Raw genomic sequence first — 26,917 nt, forward strand, 5'->3', positions numbered from 1 at the left:
ATAAAATAATAATTTAAATATCTATTTAAAAATAAAAAATAGTAAATGAACCTAATTAAAAAATTGTGAGCATGTGCAGACAAGTATTCTCATTTTTGCATACCAGTGTCTTCAGGTTCTAAACTCAACATACTAGCTTGCATAGGTTAACAATTTTTAATTATGTCCCTAAATTATGATACTTTTTAATTAAAAGTTATTAAATAATTTAAGGGTCTACAAATTAATTTAACCATAATTTTTTAGTATTTGAGTATAGCAATAGGATCATAGGAAAATATTTTCCAAAATTAAAGTGTATATGATCTCTAACGGACTTGACTTTTCTGTTATCTTTTTTTCAACTGTCCCGCGTGCTGTTTCTTGAAAATCACACAATTTTAAATTGAATCATAAAATTAAATATTAATACAAATAAAGTGGACAGCACAGGAATAATAATTGGAGAAGGAACAACAGAAAAGTCAATTTCGATCTCTAATAGGAACACAAACCTTTACAACCAAATAGGAAGAATATTCTCTCATGACTCTAGCTTCTCATGCTTCCTCATATAGAAATATCTAAAGTTTTTTTCTAAATAGGTGAAAAAAAGTCTAAACACTACAATTAATTCATGTTCTTTTTTCTTTGACTAACTCTCGACTTTAATTAAGTGACGACTATGTCAATACAAAAAATATTTCATAATTTTTTTTATTCCTATTCTAATTAATTAAATCCAACAAGAATTAATTCAAGAGGTCTTTTAAATATCGTACTTATACTTGTTAAACTTTGTGAATAATTAATTATTTATATTTGATCCCTATCCATTAAGTGAATACTAAATAATTATCTAAGGATACCCGACCTCCAATGAAAAGGAGCATGGTATATAAAATTTCATCTCATAAGGACAACGGGGACTAGTATATGTTGAGACTAGGAATGAATCTACATGTTAACTAATGGGGTAATTTCCCCCAAAAATATTTTTTTTATTTAAATATATTAAATAAATATATTTTTGTGTTATAAAAAAATTAATATTACCCATAAGATAGTGTTTTTAAAAAAGAAGGGTGTAAAAAATTGTAAAACATAAAAGAGAAGATAAGTCATGGCTATAATTTTATCTATTTTATTCTTTTAATGTTTTTATTTTTTCTTATCCCTTTTTAAAAAAGCTTGTTGGAAAAATTTCTCTACACATAATAAAATTACCATGGGATCTTACATGAAGCACGCTGTAAAATTTTTATTTTTTTGGCTCTATATATAAACTAAATAACAATACAAAATTCAAATATTATCATATCCTGTTTTTTTAAAAAAAAAAACAAATCCCCAAAATAAGTTGAAAAAAATTAATAAAATATTTAAAATCTAGATAAAATCTTAAAGATTTGAAACATAACAAATTCAAAAAAACAAATCTCTTACAATTTTCATCTGTTGCATTTGTTTTGAAGTTTGAATTGTTATCCAACAAAGTTAATATTTTTTTTTTGTTTGAAAAAATATTAGAAATTTTTTGCTCTCACTGATTTTTTTTATCGTCCCGTGATGTCACAAATAATCGCAAACTCATCCCTGTCCTACCGTGTAACCTGCCTACGACTTATGACTATTCTTACGGACACCATTCAACTGGTATAATATTCCAAACTGTTTGATAAAGTCGTAGGTTCACCTACCAAAGAAGAAAAAGTCTCTAAAAACAAGTCTACCATGCATTCTCGTTTTCCTTTACTCTACCAGTATATATAGCTCCACGCACGACGTGGGCTACTCCCAAAACTTAACTCAAACGTGGATTATCATTATAAAATAAATTAACAAAGTTTAGAATACATTCTTTAACGCGGGAACACATTCTTCAAAGTATGTTTGATAAAACTTTTTGAAAAGTTTATAAAGTAATTTGATGAAAATTTATTTGGTACATGATCGTATTTCAGTAGTTTATAAAAAATAAATTAACTTATAAGTTACTAATTTCTTTCTCAATTTTATTCTCACGGAACTATTTTAATTTATTTTATCTTTTTATTTAATTTAAAAATCAGTTTACCTATTTTAATTTTCCTACAAACCCTAGACAGAAAATTTATTTTCTTAGTTATTAAGAGACTTGGAATTCTCATTTTCTATTATTTTTTTAATGTTAAATACATTTTTATTTTTTATTTTTATTTAAAACATTTGGTCACTAAGCAAAATTTGATAAAAATAAATAAAACTATAACCAAAAAAAATATTTTTTTAAAAAAATAATATTATTAATAAAAATTAAATATTTAAAAAATAATTTTAAACAATATAAGTGTATTTTATTTAATTATATTTTAAAAAATTATTTGAAAAAATATATATTAGTTTATTCAAAAACTGCTTGTAAACAATATGAGTAAAATCAATAAATCTTTATTATTTTTTATAATACAAATTATTTCCTTACTTTTAAAGATAAAAATTTATTAAAAATAATTTTAAATATTATAATATTAGAAATATAAATATGTTCTTTTATGTTATTTGACATTCATTAGTTAATTTTTTAATTAATTTTATGAAACACTTTCAATTAAATTAATTATCTGATAAGTTTTTAGTTTTTCAACTTGTAACTTATATCTATCTTATAATCTCAGCTAATTTTTCAAACACTTGCAAGAATTACCTTCGTGGTTTCGGCAATGTGATAGCTAGCTAGTGATGTTGGCAGCATGTTGGTGGAGGCAGTGAAACTGTGGCAACTAAGTAGTGGTGGTGGTGCAGTGTAGTAATTGAGTTGTGTTGATGGTTGTAGCATGATGGCAATGGAGGCACGATGCATATGGTGGTTGTGACATTGTAGTGGGAGCCTAATGATGAAGGTAATTGGGCGATCATGGGTAAACATTGGTGTAATAGGGCGGTAGGGGCATCACAATGGAAGCAATATAGATGATAGCAACACGATGTTACTCATATTTAGATTTAACTCAGACGATAAATTGATTTTAACCCATTAATGGCATAATTAATGACTAATCATTTTGAATCACCTTTTAACTTAACATTGATTTTCGCTTATTACTAAAAAAAATAGATTTTTAACATCGATTTTTATGAACATTCAACATAAATTTTAAATTGATGTTAAAATTACCGTCCTTAAAATATTATTTTTAATATCAATTATCAAAATTGATGTTAAAATTTACTATATAATATTGATTTTTCCCAAAATCGATGTGGTATAACAAAAAAAAAAAGCAACATTAATTTTACCAAAATCAATGTTATATAATACTTATAATATCATTTTGGAAAGAACCGATATTGTATAATATTTATAACATCTATTTTTTTAAAATTGATATTATTTTTGGGACTGTACAACATTGGTTTTACTAAAATTAATTTTATTTTTTTATATTTTATCTATTTTGTTAATATTATTCAAATATAAAAATTAAAAACAAAACTAATCCAAATAATATAGTATATTATATTCAAATTATTATTAAATAAAGAAACACTAAAAGTAATATAACAATAATCTCAATATACTGCCCTAATAAAGCGTAAGATACTCTCCATTTTGAAGGAATGGATACTGAGAAAGAGAATCGGGATAAAATTTCAGGAAACACTTCATATTTCGTGAAGGTCCAAAGAAAAACAGAATATAATTAAATTTTCTCTTCCTTCATATAAGGGCAATGCCACAGTTGTCCGATACAACAACCCAAAATTAAAACAAATGGAAGGGCTAGATTTTCTCACATGACATTCTTACAATATGAAAAACAGGAAGTTGTACACAGATCCTTCAAAATCTTTAATCACACTAAAACTAGTTCATCCACTAAGTTATACACTATCATCATTAATCATGCATTTTTTATATAAATAGCACGATGGTGTCAAGAACTTTAAACACATCAATTTTATTCACTATCAATGTAAAAGCTTAAACTCCTTATAATTATATGATTGCCCAATTCATAAAACTTGAAGCATTCACTATCAAAGAGTTATATAACATTTGCATTTCCAATAATATTCATTCTAGAAGCATTTTAAACCCAATAATATTCAAATATTCAATAGCATTTTGAACCTGCATAATAAAATTAATTGACAACATAACAAACTGAATAAAACAACACTGGTGCAGGATGCAGAATATCACAAGTTCAACACATACAATTCATGGGAAATATATTTAAATAACCATCATATTTGAAAGCAAGTTCCAGAAGCATGTTCAATGAATGTTACCGATAAAGGCTCTGATGGCTGTAGAGCACTAGATAAAAAATAAAAAATGCTTCCAAGTTGTAGAGTTTTGATTTGTAGACATAAGGACCGCAAAGGTGTTCTAAAAAGCTCTAACAATTGATAATCAGTAAAAGCATCATAAACACATATGAGATAAAGATGGTAGCATTCACCAGCCTGGACACGACCAGCCCTTACTCTTCTCTAAGAAAATAAACAAAAACTTTCTAAGTGACCAGTTGATGTGAACCTGACTAGGAGTAGATTGTTTGATACAGACTACAAAGATTTGGATGACACCACTTCCAGTGAAGGAAGATAAGTCAGGGTAGACGCCACTTCCGGTGAAGGAAGATAAGTCAGAGTAGACGCCACAAAGATTACTTTGATAAGTCTGAGATTGGTTCAATAAGGAACCCAGAGAGAAGCTCTCACCAAATTTTATCAAATGCCAAAAAAATTTTTTATTGAAAGCAAAAACCAATACTTATAGTGTATCTGAACAAAAAGATAAAAATAGACAAGAGTCTTCTAAACAGTTTGGGCCAAAATTACAATAAATAAAAATTATAAATAAAAAACATATTTAACTTGGGCCTTCAACAACAATTAATAGTCTTGATAGTGTCTCTGCCTCTGAGCCTTCATCCTTCTCCACTTGGGCCTTCGTCCTTCTCCAATTGGGCCTTTAGCCTGTATTTGGCCAGCTTCAGGATTCTCATCATTCCCTCCTTCTTGGAAAACATTTGCCCTCAAATGTCCAGGATCATCACCGAGTTCAAGTACCGCTTCCTTCCTTTTCTTGTTGGCTTGCTAGGCATAACTTTCATTCTTCTTTGCAATTTACACCTTCACTTGGTCATACAATCTTTTCACATACTCAACTTTGGCATGTGCATCCTTACGTTGAGTCTCTTGGAGATTGCTTTTGTAAGTTGGCCTGTTAGGCAATGAAGCTCCGGAAAGGAGATCAACTTGATGTTCTATGCCTCTTAAAGGTGGCAGTTCATGAGGAATCTCCTTAGGAAAGACATTTTTAAATTCCTGCAATAAGGGTTGAACACTAGGAGAAATAGAAATAGTAAACTCATTAGAATTATCAGTAAAAAATTTACTGTCTTTGCAATACTGTAGATAGAGTGGTTTATGAGCAGGTAACACTTTCCTCACTTCACTCGTCTCTGTAAAATAATTAAATTTTCTCTCATGTGTATCACTCTCTCTTATGTGTATCACTCTTTCCCTCAGGTGTATCACTCTTCTTTTTCATATTCCTCTGTGGTGCCTCACTATTTTCTTTCTCTTGTTCTCTCTTTTCTCTCATTCTGATTTGGTCATCACACACTTCTCTAAAGGATAGAGGTTTAAGAATAAACAAGGAAGATTTGACTATTCGCCTGTAGAGCTCTTCATTGTTACGGTTCAATAAACGTTGCATTTGTGTAGTCATCGCGTCCAGTAATAAGCGCTGAGATCCGTCCAGTTGATGATATACACCATCATTGTCACCAGCTTCTGCCATGATTAAGGAACAAAGAATTTTGCAGTAATTTAAAAAAAGATTCAGGACCTCACCACACTCTACTCTCGTGTTTCTCTCTTTGATGATAGTTCACTCGTGTTTGATGCTCTCAATATAGGCTTTTGTGTAATGTATTCCCTCTTTCCTTTTACCACTCGTGTTCACTCTTAAGTTCCTCGATGGACCAAATTAAACACACAAGGTAATATAAAATAAAAGGAAAGACAATATAATTATCACAGACTGAGTAACAGATTTGATTTGGAATAACAATTTGGACTTGATTTGGATAACAGATTGGATTTGATTTGGATAAAAAATCATATTTGATTTGGATAATATATTAGATTTGATTTGGATAATAGATTAGATTGGAATTGGATAACAAATTAGATTTAATTTGGATAACAGATATGATAACAAATAAGATAACAGATATGACAAGTAAACTTCAAATGCTCATAACTTTTGTTACGGTTGTCCGTTTGAGGCCCACTATATATCAAAACGCTCAGAATTTAGAGGAGAATCCAGATAAGGGGATTTGATACCCGATTTTCTGCCAAAAAAAACCTCTAACTTCCTCAATTTCGTGTTCAAAGATCAAACACCCACTTTCTTTCTTTTTTTTCTTTTTTTTTAATTTCTGCAACTTTTTTTTTTGCTTACTTGAAATAGAACTCAAACAGATTTTTTTTGACACAAAGTCTGAAAGATACAAGAACAAGAACAAGAATGACACAAACAAGAACACAACAAGACGCAAACAAGAAAACAAATAACAGAACAAGGACAAAACACGAACCTGGACAATTACAAAGAAAAATAATAGGATAGGATAAAGCCTGTATCAAGAGCCGAAGCTCTGATACCATATGATGTGAACCTGACTAGGAGCAGATCGCTTGATAAAGGCTACGAAGATTTGGATGACGCCACTTTCGGTGAAGGAAGATAAGTCAGGGTAGACGCCACAAGGATTACCTTGATAAGTCTGAGACTGGTTCAACAAGGAACCCAGAGAGAAGCTCTCACCAAATTTTATCAAATGCCAAAAAAATTTTTTATTGAATGCGAAAACCAATACTTATATTGTATCTGAACAAAAAGATAAAAATAGACATGGGCCTCCTAAACAGTTTTGGCCAAAATTATAATAAATAAAAATTATAACTAAAAAACATATTTAACTTGGGCCTTCAAATTAATCTGGGCCTTCAGCAACAATTAATAGTCTTGATAGTGTCTCTACCTCTAGGCCTTCATCCTTCTCCACTTGGGCCTATAGCCTGTATTTGGTCAGTTTCAAGATTCTCATCACCAGTCCCTTTAACACTACTAAAAAAATTGTTATTTATGACGTACGTTCAACAATGGTTGTTCCAAAACTGTCGTCGTTGAGTGTGCAGTGGCATGTTTGTAAATATCACTAACATTTCAATGACGGTTTTCGCGAAACCATAGTTGAATTTGGACAATTTTAAAAATTGAAAATGATCGTTTTTCTCTTCTTGTGTGCTCTCTTCTCTTCCTAATACCTTTTCTCCTCTCATTCATCTACATGTTTAGCGCGCTATGGTTAAACAAATCGTGTCTGTCCATTCCCCAATAAACCAAAATCAAATAAAAATCTCTCTCTCCACTTGTGCACTCTAATAAAGAGATAAAGCATATGTTTGTTTGAAAGAAGATAAGGATGACAGGGAAAATGGTGGTGACCAATAATGGCGGATGCAATACTGTTGGGAAGGGTCGGAGAGGTGTCGACGACGAAGATGAGCAGAACCTTGCGGTGATTAAATTGGTGGATCTGGTGGCTCAACACCCATGCTTGCCCATCGTGGTCTGCCATAGCACGTGCGACGACCTTGACTCTTTATGCTCCTTTCTCTCCGCTCTCCCCTTTCTTTCGTCCTCTACTCTAGTCTCTCTTAAACTCATTTTCTTCCTTGTAATTTCCACACTCTATATTATTTTCCTAATTCGCTCTTGTTTCCTCCGTTTCCGTTTTTCGTGTGTCACTATAGTGACTTTGGCGAAGATGAACGCGCATTTATCTTAGAGAAATTCTAACAGGTGACATCACGATGGTACTAGGCGACTAACGGTGGAGCACCAAATGAGGATGAGCGATCTCATATGATATTTGTAACTGATGCTTGCCTTCCTCTCTTTGCTTCTGGAGAATTTCCTTTGAACACTCATCTTCTCATTAACTATGAGTTATCGACAAAGAAGGTCTTCCTCTTTTCTCTTTTCCTTTTTAAATTTTAATTTTTTGAAGTTGATGTAAACCATGGAGTGTTATGTTTACTTCCTACAGAATGTTGGACCATGAATACATGAATAAATATATGAAAACTCCATTTAGAGTTCATTATGTAAGATAAATTGCATAGACTATTGAAACTCTCTCTCTTTGATTTTCTCACCCGAGTATTCATATCTTGGTTTTATGAGCTTGATTTTATTTTGGCCATTGTGCATTGGTAAGTGATCTATTTATGTTACTTTGCAGGAGCCTTCCATAACAATTCTCAGAAAATTGCTTAGGAAGGTTGAAATAAAAAAAATGCTTTATAAGTTTGAAATGTTTTTATTTTTGTGTGTATTTCTATTTATGATTCACTGTTTTCTAAACAATATGCAAAATGATTGGAATCTTGTGAAACAAGGGTGGGATGCTCAAGTTCTTGGTGAAGTCCCTTACAAGTATCCCTCTTCTTGCTTATTTTGTTCTTGATGGTGAATGAAGGGAACTATGTAATACATAAGAAGTCACTATGTTTATATTGTTGGCCCAACCTGGTGAACAAATGTTTCTCATTTAAGTCCTTCAAACTAGGCCACTGGGGTTAATAATTAATAAGATAACAACTTTGTTATTAACCTTTTCTATTATATTATTAGAATTTTCATTTTTTTATTATTTTATTAGAATTTTAATTTTTTTTAAAATAACATTCTAAGGCTGTTATTTGAAAACGTTTTAAAATTGTCAATTTTTTTTATTTTTTATATAAAAATAATAAGAATTCTAAAATGATTTTTAAAAAACCGCCTTAGAATCCTCATTTTTTTATAAAAAAAAAAGAGGATCCATAGACATTTTTCAACATAAAACCATCTTAGTAGGGTATCATTCTAAGACATTTATTTGTTGAAAAACTGTCTTAGAATGATAATTTTTCTAAGATAATTTTTTAAGAACTGTTGTCAAAAGTCTTGATTTTCCATGACGTTGACTTCAAAGACAGTTCAAAATCATCTTTGAATGTCTTAGAAAATCGTCGTTAAATGTGTTTTTTGCAATATTGCAAATGTTTAATAGAAAAGAATAATCTTGAGAAAGAAAACATTTTGAAGCTATACATTAATAACGTCATAAACTTCATAGCCATTACAGTTACATGTGAGCAACCATTCACAATCCAATTTCACAAGTCCATCAAAAGTTCTAGCATGGGCATCTAATTTCAATTTGACACACCACTACAATATAATATATATATATATATATATATATATATATATATATATATATACTAGATAGATTACAAAGCACTATACTACACAAAAGTATATATATTTTTAAAGAACCAGATAGAAAATGTGAAAAATAAAACCTTTAAGTTGGTCATTCTCGAAGAAGTCCTTCTCAAGAACGCGATCGAACATCTTGGCCAAGGTTTTGTTGGATTCAAGCAACGAGCCATTGGGTATGTTCTTGTAGAACCTTTCACAAGCTTCCTAGTTGAATCTGGCTGGGCTGCAAACCGTAGCGTAGATTGTGAGGCACAAAATGCAATACCAAAGTCCAAACACACATCGTTTGTTCAGGACCAGAATCAACGTCATCATCATCATTTCGATGGCGAAGTAGTTATGCATGCAAGTTTGGGGTTTGTTTGGGAAATTTTGGTGGCAATGGTGGTGCCCATGGTGGTGCAGTGGCAATGAGAGAGGGCCAAACAGAAGGGTAGGGGTTTGTTTGAGAGACTAGGCGAGGGTTTCAAATTGAACTCGAGACGATGTAAGGCATGCCAAAGTTATTATTATAAGAGACCCAACAATGTGAGTTTTATTTTAAAAAAAATGATGTTAACAACGCATTCCACAACATCAATTTTCAAAAACCGATGTTGACATTGTACTAGTAACATCAGTTTCTTGAAAATTGGTGTTCAGTCTCTGTTCGTAACATTAATTTTTTAAAAATCGATGTTAATTTTCTATTAGTAACATCGATTTTTTTAAAGTCAATGTTTAAAAAATTCATTTATTTACAAAAATGACACAACAAATAATTTAACATTGATTTTTCTTGTAACCTATGTTAAATTGATGATGTTGAATATATATTTTGTAATAGTGGCTAGTGCTAAGTACTACCTCCATCTTATAAGATTGATGTTTAAGATTTTTTTCACATAAATCAAAATAACAAATATTCTAAAAGAATTAACATTTTAGGGAACAATTTTATTAAAATATTTTGATCGTTTCTCTTAATTTCAATATTTAATTTTCCAAGATTAAATTATTTATTACATGATAAATTAAAATAAATGTATTAATATCTCATTAGTCATTATTTGTTAGGTAGCGTTGGACAGATGAATGCTATCGATACTATTAGCTTTGACCAACGCAACGGTGATTCTAATTTGAAATTAGCGATAGTTCACGCCAACGGCAAAATATTAGTTTTTTTCTTTAAATTTAGGAAAAAAATTGACCTTTGCGTTAATATAGCATTAGCCATTAGTGTTGGGGCTGATGTTTGAACAGTACAAGGCACATTTCTTGTACTAGAGTACATGGTAGGGGAATGAGATGATTAAGAAATAAATATGAGCCTTTAACACTTGAAGGAGTGTATAGTCAATCTTTAATTTTATTGCTTTTTTTAATAATATCAGTTTCATGATAGAGATGCTAATTGACGGCTTCCTAACTCGATTCCAACTTTTAATATCATATTTTTGACTTCATATGCTCTTTGTAAGAATGATATTGTCTAGCTGATCAAACGTTCATTTTTTTATTAACTTGACTTGCTGGCAAAGTGTGATCGATGCAACACCAATTTAACAACTGAATTTTCAACGAAGATATATATATATATATATATATATATATAAACCTAAAATCGTAGAAACAATAAACACCACTGACTCCATATATATATATATATATATAATACGACCCATAACCTTGCATGGAAAATAAGCACACAGAAACAAGTCTCTACATGTGTGGAGTCCTTGTTGTGGTGGTGTGCAGGAAAACAAATTCAACAGTTCATTGAATAACATAACCATCTAGGTGCACCTTCACACTTTCTCACTGAAGCTTTATAGAGTCATATAGGTTGATAATTCAGAGAAAAGCTTCTATCCTACTATTTCTTTGGATTCGCCACTTCATCAACATGAAGCTTTCTGTGTTCTGGTTTGCATGGGCTTTTTCTCTTCTAATTTCCATGGCTTCTGCTGCTACAGTAGAACACACTTTCATTGTAATGGCTAATACTTTACTTCTTTACTCTACTAGTTGTGGGTTGTGTTTGTTGTTTAATCTTTCTTTCTTTCTCTGTTTCTTTCTTCAAACGAAATTGTCTAACTTACCTCAAGTAAAGTTGAGGTTGAAAAATTCCATCTTAAATTTTTGGTATAATTTATATGTACAATCGGTCATTTTGAAGTATATAAATTTCTTTTTACCAATTGTTGCGCTACTAGAAACCGAGAAAAAAAAAGTAAAAAAATACTAAAAATATAGATATAATAGGTAATATTATATGATATAATAAATTAAGAAAAATAAAAAATTAGTTAATTAGGTGTTTGAAAATTTAGAATGTTAAACAATCATAGTTATTTTTTAATTTGTTATTGATAGGTCATCCTTACACAGACATGAATTTATTATTTTGTAATCAGTACGTATGACTTCTATATAACTATTTTTTTTTATAACTCAGTATATGAGCTTATTAATCCTTACCCAACTCATCACTCAACTACTCCCCAGGTCACCTACCTTAACCACTTGCAATAAGATATTAATGTCGACCCTTTCTCATGCACACTGTATGCTGTAACACATACTAGCTAGTAAGAAACTAATATAAAATTAAACATGTTTCTGATTTCTGCACACTACTTATAATTTAATACTGATCAATGTCAATTAATAATTTGTTGAAATTTCATGTGCTGCAGGTTCAAAACAAGGCTGTCACACGCTTGTGCAAAGAGCGAGTGATTGTCACAGTGAATGGACTTTACCCTGGACCAAGGATAGATGTCCGAGAAGGGGACGCTGTGGTTGTTCACGTAATCAACAAGTCACCCTACAATATCACTATTCATTGGTAAACATTTTTGGATAATTTCAATCAATTTTTTCCTCTCCTATTCCGTTTGCGCCGTGAATCAATAGTTCAGTCAATCCTTGATGGGAGAGATGATTAATTTTCGTAAACTTGAAATAATAAAATGAGAATAAACCTTTTAGTCCTTTCAAAAATTAGAGACACTATTAAGAGATTTTTGTCACCAAGTTAATCCTATAAATATACAAAATGATCAATATAATTATTTTATATATTATTACTTTATTTTTCCACGTACAAAGATAAATATGATAATGTTTATATCTTTAATGTGGTAAGCTGATTCTTGGAGCTAGAGGTTAATTTCTTATCAGAAAATTTTAGACGATTATACCCTTAATCATTGTAGTTGAAGCAAAAGATTTGCTCGTAGAAAAAGAAAAATAATTTTTGAGTTTCTTGCCTAAAGGTACCTTGGTCTGGTACTGATGTTCCGATGGCACCATTCTAATTTCAATAATTTGAGTCTGAGTGAAATGACTATGGTATTTCTTTGCTGCTTCCCGGTCGCCTGAACGTCGTTTTCAATAATATTAAGCATTGAATAATTGTCCATTTTCAATATTTTTTTTCAGCCTTGCAGATTTTTATTTCATCTCACCGTTTGTTTCTTTTATTAATTTTATTGAGTGACTAAGCTTTGGATTAACTTTTTAATTATTACCAAAATTATTTGTGAATATTTTATGTTATTTGACACCTAATGATATAAAGAAATAATAGAGAAAAGAGGAGTATTAGCTATGCATTTTCTACCACAATTTTTAACACATATTCTTTTGGTTAAAAATTGTTAAAATTATAAAATTGAGAGATTCATTAAACAGAAAGTTAGACTCATTGAAATTTGTTATATTTAATCAATTTCAACAAATAAAAATAAAGAGTGTGTTGTTAGTATTTTTTTGTGAAGAAAAAAATATAAATATTGTAAATGATATGATTTGAAAGAAAGATGGAGATAAATAATATATATTAACAGACTATTTCTAATTAAAAGGTGTTTAAATATAATTATTCTTATTCTTATTTGTTTAGAAGATGTGTTTAGCTAGAGATGTTGAAAAGTCAAAAGCGGTCCCATAAGGCTTCAAGAAAGATGGGCGGAGAGTTCAAAGACATATATTTCTTAGCAGCTTAGCTGTTAACAAAATTTTTCCAATTACCTAATTTCGTAATTATTTATTGGTCAAAGCAACATGTTTTCTTATTATTATTACTTCAGATAAATTGTATAATTCATCAAAAGTTAGTTGTACTCAAGGGTAACTACATAATTAACCGACAGCTTACATAAGTATTAGCTAGCATTGAAGGTTACGTTGTTCAATTTTCTTCTATGTGGTACGAAACTCAATTTTCTCTCATTAGCCATATAATTGATGAACGTAAATATATGTAGGCATGGAGTATTTCAGCTCTTTAGTGCATGGGCAGATGGTCCTGAATATATAACCCAATGCAATATTCGTCCTCAAAATAGTTATACCTATAAATTCAATGTTATACAACAAGAAGGTACATTGTGGTGGCATGCTCACTCAGGAGTTTTACGTGCCACGGTTCATGGTGCTTTCATCATTCACCCTCGTTCGGGTCTGTTTCCTTTTCCCAAACCCCACAAACAAGTACCAATAATATTAGGTAAGTGCAAATCTTTGAATATAATTATAAAATTTGTAATTACATGAAAATAAATTCCATGACAAGAAAATGATTTTTTGTATTTTTTAATTAAAATATAGGTGATTGGTATGACGGTAATATTGTGGATATTTATCAGCAAGTACTCCTTCTCGGGGATGTAAGGCCATCTGCTGCCTACACCATCAATGGTTTGCCTGGTGATCTCTACAATTGCTCTAGAAATCGTATGTTCCTATTTTTACCTTCTAATATAGTATATACTAACGCATAAATATACTCTTACAAATTAACTACTTTTCATTTGTGATTCCATTAATTTTAGAATATCTAAAGTTGACCACTTAAATTCAAATGCAAACATGTGTTGAACTCATAGCTTCAAAATTTGAAATCATGGTTTTGTTATGCTTATCCCTTTATGACTAATAGTGGACCATGTTTCAAGTTATTGCATTTTATTATAATGGCGGCCGTATTTATGTACAATTTTTATAATTGCAATTAACTATATATATGTAGCTGCACGCAAATGCAACTAACCCATGTGAGTTCAACTATAATTGTAATACAGTCTTAGATTTTAAATTGTACAATTGTTATTGCAATCCTAATATTGTTGAAAATTCGAGACAATTAATAAGACTGCATTTATAAAAAATTATTAAATGGTTCATGGACACTATTTTTATGATTTCAACCAATTTCTATATTACATATATATAAGTTTCATTAATTTACAAATAAAAATAACACTAGTTATGGTTGAGTTCTTTTTCAAAACCTTATTATATTAGTTATAATTACGGTAGTGAGCATCAATTTGAAACATTGACGTCTAACATCTAAACTCATTCAAACTGGTCCATCTATCTTTGGATGTGCATGATCGATCTTTTTAATAATATATTACATGTGCCTGATTAAATTTTTAATACAATTCAGAGATGTTCAAGCTAAAGGTAAAGCCAGGGAAGACCTACTTGCTAAGAATGATCAACGCTGCATTCAATAACAACCTTTTCGTCAAGATAGCCAACCACAGCTTCACAGTTGTTGCCATGGACGCTTCCTACATCGAACCCTATGTGACCGACATCATCACCATCGCCCCTGGCCAAACTGCTGACGTGCTCTTCAAAGCCGACCAACCCATAGGCTCATATTACATGGCAGCCTCTCCTTACGTTGTGGGCCAGCCAGAAGCCCTATTCGACACCACGACAACTCGCGGCATTGTCGCTTACGAAGGCTACACGACATCATTAAAAGACTCGAAGCCCATTGTGCCACTACTTCCACCCTTCAACGCCACACCAATTGCTCACAAATTTTTTAGCAACATCACGAGCTTGGTGGGGGCCCCACATTGGGCCCCGGTCCCACTTGAGGTGGACCAGCACATGTTCATCACCATTAACATTAACCTAGAAAGGTGTCCCAAGAATGGCACGTGTCAAGGTGTATTTGGACAGAAATTCTCCGCAAGCATGAACAATGAATCATTTGTGCACCCCGTTGGAAAAGGGTACTCTATGTTGGAAGCATCGTTTTATAATGTGAGTGGTGTGTATACTACTGATTTCCCTGACAAGCCTCCAATCATATTTGATTTCACAAACCCTAAAATTGCTTTGGATACGAAGTATTTGTTTACGCCGCCAAAATCGAACAAGGTGAAGAAACTCAAGTTCAATTCGACCGTGGAGGTTGTGTTTCAAAATACACAAATTATGAATGCGCAAAGCCACCCCATGCACCTTCATGGGTTTAGTTTCCATGTTTTGGCTCAAGATTTTGGGAATTTCAATTACACCAAAGATAAATACAAGTTTAATTTGGTGAATCCAATATTTCGCAACACGATTGCTGTGCCAGCTGGAGGATGGGCTGTTATAAGATTCAAAGCTAACAATCCAGGTAAAATTCGTGATCAAAATATCTTCATTATTTTTTAACATTAGTTAGATATTTAATTTTCTAATCTTAGAATTTGATTGAGATACATGGTACACTAATATCTTCAAAAAAATTTATAGGGATGTGGTTTGTGCATTGCCATGTGGATGATCATCAGTTATGGGGACTAGACATGGTTTTCGAGGTTGAGAATGGACCAACTCCTTCAACTTCTCTCCCTCCACCACCTGCTGATCTACCTAAATGTTAGCTATATATTTTCCTGGAGAATGCAATCACAAAATCACATGTCAATATTGATTTCCCCTCTTCTTTTTCAGTGTATTTAGTAAGCCATTTTTTAAAATTTCAAGCAATAAATTAATAATAGTTTCACTTAAACACAACATCAAGCAAGATAAGTAAACCAGAATTATCTGTAAATTCTTGCTATAATTAATAAAAGGAGCTTACTAAGCGCACTCTCCCGTGTCCACCGGCCAACTCTCCTCCTTTTCATTATACTATTTGTTTTTATTTTAATAATAAATATTTCATCTGGTGAAAGTGTATTCTTCATATTTTGGAGAAATAAAAAAGATGGATATATATATATATATGAGCTTAAACTATTTTGTAACCAATAATACTTGTCTATAATATACGCTTCAATTGCGCATCTTAAAATGTGATCGACATACGATACTTAAATCTAATTCAATTCTTAAAAAATTTGTAAGGTTTTCACATAGACTAATTTTTAGCCTAAAGGAGGTGTGTTCGATATCTTACATTAACCAAAATATATTATATAAATGATATGGAACCAATATCATTTTACAAACCGTTAGTGTAATATTCATAGTAACTCATTCTAAAATGATATTAAAAGTTATTCTAGTAAGTGTGATTAGTTGTATGGTGTACTCTTGGGTTATTATCCAGTCACTTGTAGATTTTCAATTCTATAAATTTTATGTTTAATGTCAAGTTTGCAACAAAATTGTGTTAAAAATCTCACATTAGAGATATGTCCAAAATATTAAAATGTATGTGAAAGATAACTTTTATCTTATAAGTTAATTTTGTAGAGTTAAATTAGACTCATAATTTATATTGGGTAAGAATCGGGATATTATTAGAAATCATATTGTTTTATTATCATCAGCATAAAAGTATTACTTTGATAAAATAAAATAAAAACAGTAATTTTCCAGTTTTTGTTAGCCACATTTTGATTTTATTTTACTTTAGAAAGAAATTCTCAATTGAATTTTGAAAATGACTCTATCCCACACTACCACACATATAATTTTTAACAATATTTTTTTGTCTTAACATTTAATAAAATATTATTAAAATCTTTTAACAACATTAAAAAAATGTCACCAAATATGAACTGATTAAATCACGTGATCCATGCAGAAGAAGCAACTTGAAAGTGCTGGAAGCAACAACCCATCACGTATCCAGACTATCTAACCCAAGACGGGCTTGACCAATGCGGAACAATAAATCCAAAACCAATTTTAAACTTTGATCCAAGGATTTGTTATTATAAACGATAAAATAACTAAAAAAAATTAAAATGTCACAAATTACCCGTCATATCATTATTTAACGGATAGACTTAATGGCAGAAATCAAAAACTAAACAAATAATAGCTTAAGGATCAAAACCGGTTAAATAAAAGTTTAAGATTTTGAAATGTATCTAATTTCATGTAAAATGACAATGATTACTTTATTTTATTAGTCTAATTTCTATTTTTCATTTTACTTTTATCAAACCAAAAAAAATACATTTTTAATTAAGACATATAAAAAGCCTGAAGGCTGTCCACAGAACCCACAATCAAGTCCATTTACCCCAATTTAAATAGGCTCAATAAATTGATTGAGTTAAAAAATTCCACAATTTAAATAGGCTCAAAAAATTAAAACTCAAACATTGCGGACTGCGAGTGATGCGGATCCCGGGTCCAAGCCCCAATGTTTGGCTTACGAGACACATGCTTGCAATTTCAATTTTTAAATAACAGGGTGCACTTCATCTAATGAAATTGCCACCATGTTAATATCCCAATTAGTAAAAATTACCTTATTTTTAATAAATAGTATATTTTACAACATTTTAATAAATTATTTAAAAATATATAATTTGGTTAAAACCCTTCCCAAGTCCCAACCTTAGCCGCAAAATCCACATTTGGATTCGTTCAGGCCACACGAGCAACAACAATACAAGTATATCCCTCGTGGCACTGCAATTCGAATCAGCAAGTAATCACAGTCACAAAAAGGAAAACTATACGAAGAAGATAAGTGTGGGACCAACAGTATCACAAACCATTCCCTGCCTCTCAATCTCTTTGCTCTCAGTGCCTTAGAACACAATCCATGTAACCACCACTAGCACCATACCACACTGCCAAAATCAACAAACCAAAAAGGTAAACTTTTTGCAACAACCATGGTTGCAATGGCAGCAGCAACAGCATCCACCCAGTTGATTTTCTCAAAGCCTTGTTCCCCTTCACGTCTATGCCCCTTCCAACTATGTGTCTTTGACACTAAACAAGTGCTATCAAGTGGCAGGAGAAGGCATGTGGGGGGTTCTGGAGTTAGGTGCATGGCTGTGGGGGAAGCAGCAACCACTGGGACAAAGAAGAGAAGTGGATATGAGCTTCAAACACTCACTAGCTGGTTGCTGAAGCAGGAGCAAGCTGGGGTGATTGATGCAGAACTCACTATTGTGCTGTCTAGCATTTCCATGGCATGCAAACAGATTGCTTCTTTGGTGCAAAGAGCTAACATTTCCAACCTCACTGGGGTTCAAGGTGCTGTCAATGTTCAAGGGGAAGACCAGAAAAAGCTTGATGTTGTTTCAAATGAGGTCAGTGTTGCAATTGTTGTACTTTACATGTTTATAGATCGTGGTTTGCAGATGATCAGTTCATGATTCGTGATTGGTCGTGATATGATCGTTAAGGAAAACAACAATCTCTAACTCAGTGGGTTGGAGGACACTCCTGGTGGCGTGGTGTCTGACCCACAACCAAAAGTGTTGCAATTACAATATTCCATGGTTTTTTTTCTAGAATTATATATATATGTAGTTGGTTCAATTCAGTGAGCAATTAATTTTTGTTTTTGCCCAAGTTAAAATTATGAAAACATGTATGATGTATCTTGAAGAACTAGATTACAAGGGATTGTTTGTCAAAGTTTGTAAACAAATTTATGGGCTGTTGAATGTGAAGGCTTAATTAGGTAACTATGGTTGACAAGCAAGGTATTGTTTTTGCATTTATCAGGTTTTCTCAAACTGCTTGAGGTCAAGTGGGAGGACAGGGATAATAGCATCAGAGGAGGAAGATGTGCCAGTGGCAGTAGAAGAGAGTTATTCTGGAAACTACATTGTGGTGTTTGACCCACTTGATGGGTCATCCAATATTGATGCTGCAGTGTCAACTGGGTCCATTTTTGGGATATACAGCCCCAATGATGAGTGTCTTGCTGACATTGATGATGACCCCACCGTAAGTCTTCCATGGTTTATTATTTCATTTCAGTTAATCAAAGGATTGACAACGGCTCAAATAAAATGAGCCTAGAAAATCTAGTTTCAAAGGTAAGGAGGATAATTAGGTTTGACTAAAAGAAAACTGAAAATCTTGGTTTAAAAATGTGACTAATAAGGTTTAAGAAAAAAAATGGCTGTGAATCAAGTAGAATATATACATCTTACTTTAGATAAAAGTAAATTGCCATTCTTCTAATTTTCATTTTAATCTCTGTAAGATGCTAAGATAATGTAATCAGAAAGTTACTGAAAAAAAATATATTGAAGGTTGACTCAACTAGTAAAATCAAGCATGTCAACATAAAGATATTGAATTGAATTCTTACTAGTGGTTCATAACACTAATTCAGACTTGTAAAATATTATCTCCACCCTCCCCCTTATACACTATCTTAAAAAGGAAGAGTTGAAAAAAAAAATTGCAAAAACAGATTGTTAGTGAAATTCAGCGCTTAATGTTATGCATATGCTAATTTGCAGCTTGACACAACAGAACAAAGATGTATTGTGAACGTGTGCCAACCTGGAAGCAACCTTCTTGCAGCTGGTTACTGCATGTATTCTAGCTCAATAATCTTTGTTCTCACACTTGGAAATGGAGTGTTTGTGTTTACATTGGACCCGATGTATGGCGAATTCGTTTTGACTCAGGAAAACCTCCAGATACCTAGAGCAGGCAAAATCTATGCATTCAATGAAGGTAATTATCAGTTGTGGGATGAGAAGCTAAAGAAATATATTGATGATCTCAAGGACCCAGGTCCAAGCGGCAAGCCTTATTCTGCAAGGTACATTGGTAGCTTGGTAGGAGATTTCCACAGGACACTGCTATATGGTGGCATTTACGGGTACCCCAGGGACAAGAAAAGCAAGAATGGGAAACTAAGGCTCCTGTATGAATGTGCTCCTATGAGCTTCATTGTAGAACAAGCTGGTGGAAAAGGGTCAGATGGCCATCAAAGAATACTCGACATTCAACCAACAGAGGTATGTATAGATGGACCTTGTATGTCTCTAAATGCTTTAGAAGTTAAGGATGAATGTTATAATGGATAGTTTTATTCATTCCTTAACCTTTATGGACAGATTCATCAACGTGTGCCACTGTACATTGGGAGCGTTGAAGAGGTAGAGAAGGTGGAAAAGTACTTGGCTTAAACGATAAGCTAATGCAAGAGGTTTACTTGTGTATGAAAACTATGCCCAATCAAAACTTCCAAAGCAATACAATCAGGTTTTAAGGAAGAATTCTTTTTATACCCCCCTCCCCCTCCGTCCTTTTGTGCAAAGAAAAAAGTGATGCCAACAATCTTCATATCAGTTTGAACAAGAATTTTGTATAACTTTGAACATGTTTCAAATTGGATATAATTTTGTTCATTCTGGCAATATTTCTGCCAAGAGAAGCAATCATGTCAGTAAATTTCAAACCCTTCTTTCTCACTGATACCAAATCATGTGAAATGGTTCTAGATGTTAACTAAATGACTGTTACTACCTATTACTTTCGATGAGAACTTCTGGAGGACTTAAGTATTTAACGCAATCAAACTCTGGGAAATTTTTTACTGTAAGACATTTGACATGAATTTAGATTTGAGCTTATCAGATATTACCAGATGAAACTTGAAATTTATGCACCGATGTATTAGCACTACAACTAAATTAAAGCAAGTGCTGACTGATTAGGGTCGAAGAGACAATATTTAAACTAATCAGGACCAATGACTAAATATATCATTTACCAATTGGTATCTTGTTTTCCCGCAAACTGTTAACAAATACAAAACTTGGATGTTTTAAAGTAAAATAATCACCATATCCATTTAAGATTCTTGAAAAAATTTAAATCCCAGCATGTCTAGTCTTTCCCTTGCCTCTTCCATTGAAAGTTTAACTGTCACCACATAGATCCAGAAATTGCTTAAATGACTTAGACTTCATTACAAGGCTGTTAACCATAATTGCCATCAAAATGTAACCCAACTAAGATTAATCCTTACAATAAACCAAAACAAGGGAGGAAGCTATCTACAATCATTTTTTAAGCTTGACCAAATAGGCTAAGCTTGTAAGGTATAAATGAATAGCAGGTTATCATTCTAAATTCAGTGCAACAGCAGAGAGCAATTCTTTGGAACAATAGATATAAACATCTCCTGCAGTGAGCTCACGTTAATAAGTCAGGCTGAGTCATTCTTCAAATTGTCATTTATGTACAATTTTCCCAATCCACAGACTACTGGCGGTTTTTCTCTGTTGGCATATTATAGCACAAATTAATACTGTTTGATCAACAAAGAAAATTTATACGAATGAAGACTTTTTTTGAAAAAAAATTACAGAATAATTGAAAAAATAAATTTACCAGGGCTTATAACTGTTATGTTTTTTGTGACAGATTTCATTGCAGTCATACAATCAGGGCCTGCAAAAATGAAAGCTTCTCAGTATATTATGGTTTAGCCTACAAAACTAAGATACAAAATAGGTTTCATTACCTAGTATTTTCATGTCTTTCTCACATAGAACTTCTGCCACAGTTGATAATTCAGGCGTAGCATGATTACCATTGCATTCATGAGATGAGCTGTTAAATAGTGGAAAATATTATTTTCAAATACAAGAGTTGGATCAATAACAAAGTAGGACTTGCGGCAGAAAACAGAAACAATACCCTGAAGCGTTATCCATTGAAGGACTTGGTGTTGGATGGCAAGAAAAATCCATGCCTTCACAAGAAAAGTCTAGATCATTTAACATTTCTGTGAAGGAGAAGTCCGTCCCTAAGGCATCAAAGTTAGGAAACTCAATGTCAAATATGTCCAATTCCTTTTCAGACTCAGATGTAGAAATCTCATTGGGCAATGGATTGTCCAATCTCCCAGGCACATCAGCAGCATCAAAGTTCAACCTGCTTCTAACATGATCCCTCTTACTTACCTTCTCTGAATTTGTCTTGACAGGAGAAATACAATGACTCATCTCTATGTAAGCCATCTGTTTTGCAGGGCTGACCATAACTCTCTTGGTGGAAATTACAGTGCAATGACTGGGTGTAACTGCACGGTTGCAAGTTGCAACTGAAGAAACCTCAGCAGGGGATATATGTGTATCACTGTGAGAAGATTTTGTTCTAGGAGGTGTCTTTGGAACTGGCGAATTACTTGGAACAGAAGTTGTAGACCGGTTGAATAAACATTTAGCAACATTGTATCCCTGAACCTGTGACTCCCTGGGTATGCATTTCTCTGATGAAGATTGAATGGTAGAAGGCTGAGCTACCATTGTATTATTGACAGCTTTATCAGATTGTTGCAGAGCATTTTGACCTGAAAATAGAGATAAGGCAAATGTATGTGATGATTTCATGAGATTAAACAATAATTATAACAGATGCACAAGTTGAGGTAACCATACCTTGAACAACAATTTTCCTACTGGATGATCTACCACGGGGTTTTTTAGCAGCTGAAGGAGCATCCACAGCTTTAGTATCCTTTCTCTTTCTGTCACAGACATTCAGCGTTGGTGTTGAGAAGTTTCCACCCTCAACATTTGAATTGCTAGATTGAGGCAATGGCGGTGCATTCGATTTGATTTGCACAGAAGTAGGATTACCTAATACAAAAGCAGCGACAATCACAATTGCAAACTAATGGAGGAACAGTTTGGAACAATTTCCAATCAAGCATGAAAATGAAGTACATCTTATTTTACACCTCATACTTCGTTGTACCATGCAAGTGTAAACTAATTTTCGTTCCAAAATTTCAACCATCTGACTTTTCACCTACTTAACCAAGCACATCCCGGGGACAAATTCCACTTCAATTGCAACTTAATGCAAAAAGGTTTTAATCAATTATGTTTAGTTTCAGAACTTGAGGCAGTTGATAATCATTTTTCAACATATTATCGAGTATGCTCATTCCTAGCTTAAACATGTATATGAAACATACTGAAACACCACCAAGTCAATCATAGTTCTTCACTCTCCTCTACTATAGATATCAATGATTCTCCATCACTCTTCAGGACCATAATCCAGGTAAGAAACCCAAATTGGAGGCTCCTAGCATGCATATACTATTTGTTGCCTTAATTTAATGTTTATAACATAATTTGAGAATTGATTAATTGGTCAACTTGGGAATTTCTGCATCAGAGAACTTATAAAATTCTCCAAGAAGAATAATTATCAAACATAGAACCTGCACATATATTAAGGGGAAAAAAGGGAAGGGGGAGAGGTTGTACCTGGTTGAGATTTGTAACCAAATGTCGGTTGAGGAACCGTTACAACTGCAGATTTTGCAGCAGATGCGGGTGCAGGGAGGTTTCCACTAGCATTGTAAGCAGTCATTACATTATGCATGCCTTGCAACAGCATCTGAACCCGGTTCTTCTCTTGTTCTACTGCAGCCCGTTCCTGATTCAACATCACTTTCTGCTCCTTCAAGCAGATATACTCATCCAACATCTCCCCCAAAGTCAACAAAGTCTTTGGTGCCTAAAAAAACCCCAAATTTTTTCATCAATACCCAAAACCTAAAATACCCACATGAATAAATCTTCAACTAAACGGAGGAAAACAAAAGTACTAAAAAATTAAGATAAAAAAATTACGATCCAGATGGTCAAATCTTCACAATAGCCGAGAAAGCCAAAAGGGTCGGGAAAAAAATTAAAAATGAGGGACGAAAAATCCAAACTTTAGGATGAGAATCAAAGACCCAGATGATGAAATCTGTATAAAAACCGATGAAAACAAAATGTGTGGAAGAAGATACACAAGCATGCAGCAAAAACAAAAGGGTGAAGGGATACCTCATGAATGGGTGAATGGGAGATGAGAGAAGAAGCTTCGTTTCTGAAGGTGGAGCGAGTGGAGGAGAAGTTGTTGTCGCAGAGGTATCTGTCGACGATGAAAGCGATCTGAGTAGGGGTGACCTTGCCCTTCCCGAACACCTCTGGCTTTCTGGCTTTGGATTGCTTCCCCGCCATTGCTGTTACACTCAAATCAGATCAGATGAATTGGCGCTGCGTTAAAAAGGGTGCGGCAAAGGACGCGCGAGTTTTTTTGAACTGGGGCCTGAAACTAGGAGTTTTGGCGGTAATAAGCAAAACGTTCTCTGCCACAGTCAAAAGTCAAAACCTTGGACTCGGTGAGGTTAATAATAATAATAATAAATGTTTTACAATTTGAGGCCTCCTCAAGGTGTTTTGAACTTGAAGTATGTATTCTCTCTGGTGAAAATTTCCAGTAGGAGAAAAATACATGCAAAAATATAAAATGGTTGAAAAAAATTATAAGTCATTCCTTTTTGTGTACTTCTCTTTCTTATTGTAAATTTTCAGTATTGGAGAGAATTTGCATACTTAAACAGTTAAACTTGTGGGTACTTATAAGACTACCATTTTTTAAAGGAAAAAAAAAACTTATTTTGACTAAACAAGGCCGGCTCAACATATTTTTAAACCTAAAGCTAATCTTGAAAGTGAGGCCGTTTTAAAATAAATAATTATTTTTAAAAAATATTTATTATATTTTATTAAAATAATTATATTTTTATCATTGAAAATTTATTTGTCGAGCTTTTAGAGATGTAAAATTATTTATAAAACTATTGTAATCAATTTCTTTAAACATTTATTTTTGATATTAAAGTCAATTATTCAATCTTTATTGAGATATTGTTGATCTTAAATAAAATTTTATTAATTTTAATTTTAGGGTAGAGAGTGTAAAAGTGACTTTTGGATTAATTTTAGTAATAATTGATATATTTAGAGAAAAACTTTTGATGTGTCCTGTTAGACCCTAATTTTATTCAAGTAAAAAAAAAGAAAACAAAAAAATGAAAAAATAAAGAAAAGAAAAAAAAATAGAGAAAAGGAAAAAGAGAGATAAAAAAGAAAAGAAAGAAGAAGAAAAAAGAAAACAAAAGGAAAAAGGACAAGAAAGGAAAGAAGAAAGAAGAAAAAAAAAAAGCAAACGTGCAAGAAAAAAACAAAAGAAAAATATAGTATGACTTATTGGGCTCTCAAGTAGAGACCATTAGGTCAAGAAAAAGCACAATGCATAAAAGGAAAAGAGAAAAGTGTGAGACAAGAGGCACCCAAGATAGAGCAACCAATCACGTTGCGTCATTTGGCCACACCGGAAGAGAAGTGAGAGGGGTCACTAGATATCCTCTCATTCTCTCACAATTCCCTCTCCCCTTCTTTTCTCCTATTATTTCTTCCTTCTATCTTCTTTCTTTTTTCCGTGATATTGCTTCATTTTGTGCTATCTCGTTAGTGGGCACCTTGGCCGCCGGCGAGTTTCTTGCAGATTGAATCCCTTTTTTTCATTTGTTATTGCGTTTTGTTTAGTTTTTTTCACACGTTCCGCATTCACCACTGTTTCTTCTTTATTCTTATTTTGTTTGCGCCACCATGCCTCTAGCAGCGCCTCTGCCGCCATCGCATCACCACTGTCCCTATGGCAGTCTCGCATAGCCTGCCAGTGGCACCGAGGGGAGTGCGCACCACTCTCCATGGTGGTTCCTCAGTTGTCGTGTCGTTTGGAGGCTAGGTCATCTAGGTTTTTCACAACCCTGATACCTAAATGCGGTTTGGGTCGGGTTGCTCTGACCCAGTTCCAACCTAACCCTAAAAAAACGTAAAAAAAAAATAATTATTGTTTAACTACCTTTTTAATACATACATCTATTTTTGTTTTGGGTGTAGCCCATTTTTGCAGTCTCTAATAAGATGGAAATGCTATTCACACTATGTTTTTCATACATGCACATTTTTATGTTTTGAGCTAGCCCATTTCTGCGAAGTATGAAATAAAATGAACACAACTATTTACACCTTTTTCTAAACATATGCACCATTTTCATTTTGGACCCAACCTTTTTTTTTATGTTCGAAACAAAATAAAATTTATGGTTACACCCCTTTTTTTATATTTGCACCCCTATCACTTAGGATGGTGACTAGGTCCGTCATATCAGCACTCTGTTTGTGTTGACTAACTCTAAGTCAACACTTTGACTTTGGAAAAAAATAATTATACATATTAGTAAATAATTTTTTATTTTATTGTATTTCTTTATCGTCTTTATCGTTTATTTTTCAATGTGATTTTTTTATCATTGCCTAACTAGTTAGTTTAATTAATAATGCATTGTAAATATCTCGTTATGCATCTTATTTTTCCCACGTTTCCATCCCACATCCTTAAGTACTAAGTATACTCCCCACTTCTATTCTATCACTTTATATTCTCCTTATATTTATTCGATTTCCTATCACTATGTCAATTATTTGTTTATTTCTTTTTACAAATCCGCATTAGCATTATTTAGTACACGCTTATGTTCTGTGCACTCCATGTTGGGTCTCTGACTTGCTTGGTGATGTTTCAATAACATGTGAGTAAATTTTGTGAATGACATGTTAGGTCTCTGACTTACTTGAATTCACAAATTTTACCATAAAACTAAAGTCTTTTATAAAAAAGATAACGTTCTTAAATGAATAATCTTTCAATGTTATATCCACTCCATGTTGGGTCCCTGACTTGGTTGGTAGTGTTTTAATAGAGTATGAGTAAATT

The 26,917-nt window shown here is 32.6% G+C and overlaps 3 protein-coding genes across 3 annotated transcripts; 2 read left to right on the forward strand and 1 right to left on the reverse strand.

The window, feature by feature from the left end:
- Positions 1-10,979: 10,979 nt before the first annotated feature.
- LOC100815453 (laccase-7) lies at positions 10,980-16,201 on the forward strand. The gene is made up of 6 exons (XM_003529085.5): positions 10,980-11,297; positions 12,004-12,155; positions 13,579-13,820; positions 13,922-14,047; positions 14,766-15,740; positions 15,860-16,201. The coding sequence occupies exons 1-6, from the start codon at positions 11,211-11,213 to the stop codon at positions 15,988-15,990; spliced, it is 1,713 nt and encodes a 570-aa protein (XP_003529133.1). The 5' UTR covers positions 10,980-11,210; the 3' UTR covers positions 15,991-16,201.
- A 1,791-nt stretch (positions 16,202-17,992) lies between these two features.
- On the forward strand, positions 17,993-20,804 carry FBP (fructose-1,6-bisphosphatase). The gene is made up of 4 exons (NM_001251340.2): positions 17,993-18,615; positions 19,037-19,261; positions 19,786-20,292; positions 20,392-20,804. Exons 1-4 carry the CDS (start codon positions 18,193-18,195, stop codon positions 20,461-20,463), a joined length of 1,227 nt encoding a protein of 408 aa, NP_001238269.2. The 5' UTR covers positions 17,993-18,192; the 3' UTR covers positions 20,464-20,804.
- On the reverse strand, positions 20,746-24,471 carry LOC100790984 (uncharacterized). The gene is made up of 7 exons (XM_006583546.4): positions 24,136-24,471; positions 23,566-23,818; positions 22,726-22,926; positions 21,983-22,637; positions 21,807-21,895; positions 21,674-21,733; positions 20,746-21,561 (listed from the first exon to the last, which is right to left on the reverse strand). The coding sequence occupies exons 1-7, from the start codon at positions 24,310-24,312 to the stop codon at positions 21,545-21,547; spliced, it is 1,452 nt and encodes a 483-aa protein (XP_006583609.1). The 5' UTR covers positions 24,313-24,471; the 3' UTR covers positions 20,746-21,544.
- Positions 24,472-26,917: the final 2,446 nt, after the last annotated feature.

The sequence above is a fragment of the Glycine max genome, chromosome 7 (genome assembly GCF_000004515.6).
Source record: "Glycine max cultivar Williams 82 chromosome 7, Glycine_max_v4.0, whole genome shotgun sequence".
Lineage (NCBI taxonomy): Eukaryota > Viridiplantae > Streptophyta > Magnoliopsida > Fabales > Fabaceae > Glycine > Glycine max.